The following is a 2,736-nucleotide window of genomic DNA, read 5'->3' on the forward strand; positions in this document are numbered from 1 at the left end:
TCTGCTGAGCTGTAAAACAGTGAAATGGCCTTTCTTGATAAGAAGTTGTAAGATTCGGCCTTGCTGTCTATAGTTTGTAACATGCGCGGTATTGACAGCGCATGCTTTTTTTTCTGTTTCTCTACATAGTGGCGCGTTCTACGAACAAAATTAGTTGTCAGTTTGCGCTCGTACTGTACCATGTCTCGTGTGGAGAGTGCTCTTTTGCCGGCATTTTATCATGTCAGATATAGGGGATTTTTTTCTGCTTTGTGGCGTTGATCAGTGGAAAATGAACCGTTTAAATAATTAATAATTAAATAGAAATCAGAACAAAAACAACCACAATCTGCCAGTGGGATTTGAAGCCACTATCTGCGTATTTCTATGGCGACAGCTGTCCAATCTTCTGCTTTCGGTGGTAATTATGGGCAGTGAAACCAAGCCTTGAGAGTGTTCACCAGCGCCACACTCGTCCACAGGAGCGGACGTAGTACGTTCTCTATTACCCCGAGTGCCACACGTGAAACGTGATCGAACGATGGGGGGCGGTAGGTGCGCGAAAGTCCTCTTTTGCTACCTATGACACTAAGACAGCCAGAACCACGGCCGTCGTTAAGCTATTGAACAGACCAGGGAAGAAAAAAAAAAGAGGTGGTCGTTATGACCTACACGACGGACGCCAACAGTCTCCCAAACAAAGGAGAGTAAGGACCTCTAATTCTTTCAATTTGGCGATGTTTATCAATGGGAGATCAATAGTTGAAGTAACTAATATTTTATTAGGAAGCAGGAGAAAAAAACTCAGGGGCACTTTGCGTCTCTAAATTGCCGCAAAACGAAACCTATTCTTGGCTCACAGTTTTTTTTCATATTTTATGTTTCCCATTTAATTTTTCACTTTATTTTTTATTTTGTTTTTTTTTTATTATTTTTGTTTTTTTTTTATTTTTATTTTATTTTACTGTTTATTTTTGTTCCTTTTCTTATTTTTATTTTTTATTTTGGTATATTTCATTTACGAGAGCCATGTATTCACTAGATGCACCTTTACTCACGCTCAAACCTGTGCGGCTGTGCTTCAACGTGCTCCTTGCTGGAAACAGCGCATCGGCCGTTGGCCGAGGTCTAGCGACGTCTCAGGACACTACGGACTCGTACAAAGTTGTACTTCCCCGATTGCCTACCGGTAATGTTGTCCTTAATACCATTTTCCTGCATGCTGACCTTAAGGGTCGCCCGTACCGAGCGCCTGACTTCCGTGACGCACTCGCACAGATATTGGATCTCCGGGAAATTTTGTGCATTGGTCAATACCAAATGAGCCACGTGTGGATGGTTACCTGCGAGAGTAGTTCTTCCAAACAGAAGCTTGTTAACAAAGCGGAGTTTCCTGTCAAAGGACTGCGGTGCATGGTGTTTGACCCGGATACTAAGAACGTCAAGGTTAAGCTCCTTTGGCTTCCCCGCTATATGGAACACCGGATGATTGTGGAAGCATTAGAGCCTTATGGCACGATTCAGTCTGTGGAGCGTGAAAAGTGGCGGTGCCCAGGGATGGAGCATATGGAAACGTCGAACCGTGAAATCTCCCTCACACTCAAGGATGGAGTGTCAGCAAGCACAATCCCACACACACTTAATGTTTATGGAGTGCAGGCATTAGTCCTTATCCCAGGGAGACCTCCACTGTGCCTCCGATGCAGCCGGGTTGGGCATGTACGGCGCCAGTGTCGCACGCCTCGGTGCACCCAGTGCCGACGCTTTGGCCATACTGCGGAGAACTGTGTCTTGAGGTACGCTGACAGGCTGCGTCAAGGCCAGTGGTCACGGGAAGATGACGTGGCATCAGAACACATCATGGATGTGTCTGAGGTTGTCGACGCGACCGGAGAACTAAGTCGTGAGCATCGAATAGATAGGGAACAGAAGGCTTCAACACCTCAAATCAACACGGAATCTCAAGCGACTGGCCATCTAGCATCCGCGCCTCCAGAACGAAAACCGCCGGACCCGGCCCCCCCCCCCTCCCCCCCCCCCCCCCCCGTGAGCGCTACAGAGACTGCTGTGCTTGCTGCACAGGAACACCTCGTCGCCACAGGCCAACGTCCAGATATGCCTCCTGTGGAGTCAGACGAGGCGATACAGCCAGTGAATGCTCGCCGATCCTCCTCTGTTGCTGATTCTGCTTCGTCGTTGAAGGGTAACGGTGAGCCGTGTGTGGCGTCGATCTCTGGCGTGTCCGGTTCTCTGTCGGCTGTTAGTGTGGCAGCGAGTGATGTGCTCCCCTCGGGTTCGTGGGCCGAGGCCTTGGCTGTTTCAGAGGAAGACATGGACAGCACCGCACCTTTGAAACGTCCAGCAGATGCTGACGAGGTGTGTATCGATGGCGCTGACCACAAGGCACAATGTGTAGAGGCCACGGGAAGGGTGGCGTTAAAGAGGAGGGCGATGTCTGCCCGAGAGGCTGCCAATTTGGAGGCGGGCCACCCCATTCCAGGGGATGGCGTTTGTTAAGACTGGCACCAAAAATGGCGAGCGTCGCAGCATATCAAGTCGCTACCCTTAACGTTAGGAGTATGCGTAATCGTAGGAGGCAACAGCAGGTACGGCATCTCTTAAACAAATGGAGTGTGTGTATGGCCGCTATCCAGGAAACAAAGTTGTCCTCTGATGAAGATACAGCAGCTGCTCTGGAGCCTTTTTTGTCGGAATACAACATTATTGTTAGCCACGCGAGAGGCTTATCAGGAGGTT

The 2,736-nt window shown here is 49.0% G+C and overlaps 1 protein-coding gene across 1 annotated transcript; it reads left to right on the top strand.

Annotated features, from left to right (window-relative positions):
- The first annotated feature begins 1,257 nt into the window (after positions 1-1,257).
- LOC149324900 (uncharacterized) lies at positions 1,258-2,496 on the top strand. Its single transcript, XM_089565195.1, has one exon. The coding sequence runs from the start codon at positions 1,300-1,302 to the stop codon at positions 2,494-2,496; it is 1,197 nt and encodes a 398-aa protein (XP_089421321.1). The 5' UTR covers positions 1,258-1,299.
- Positions 2,497-2,736: the final 240 nt, after the last annotated feature.

This window comes from Amblyomma mixtum, unplaced genomic scaffold, assembly GCF_055824585.1.
Source record: "Amblyomma mixtum isolate Tamu unplaced genomic scaffold, ASM5582458v1 scaffold_12, whole genome shotgun sequence".
NCBI lineage: Eukaryota > Metazoa > Arthropoda > Arachnida > Ixodida > Ixodidae > Amblyomma > Amblyomma mixtum.

Excerpts from the sequence above, each read along its gene's own strand:
- LOC149324900 (XM_089565195.1), top strand. The coding sequence starts at position 1,300 with ATGAGCCACGTGTGGATGGTTACCTGCGAGAGTAGTTCTTCCAAACAG.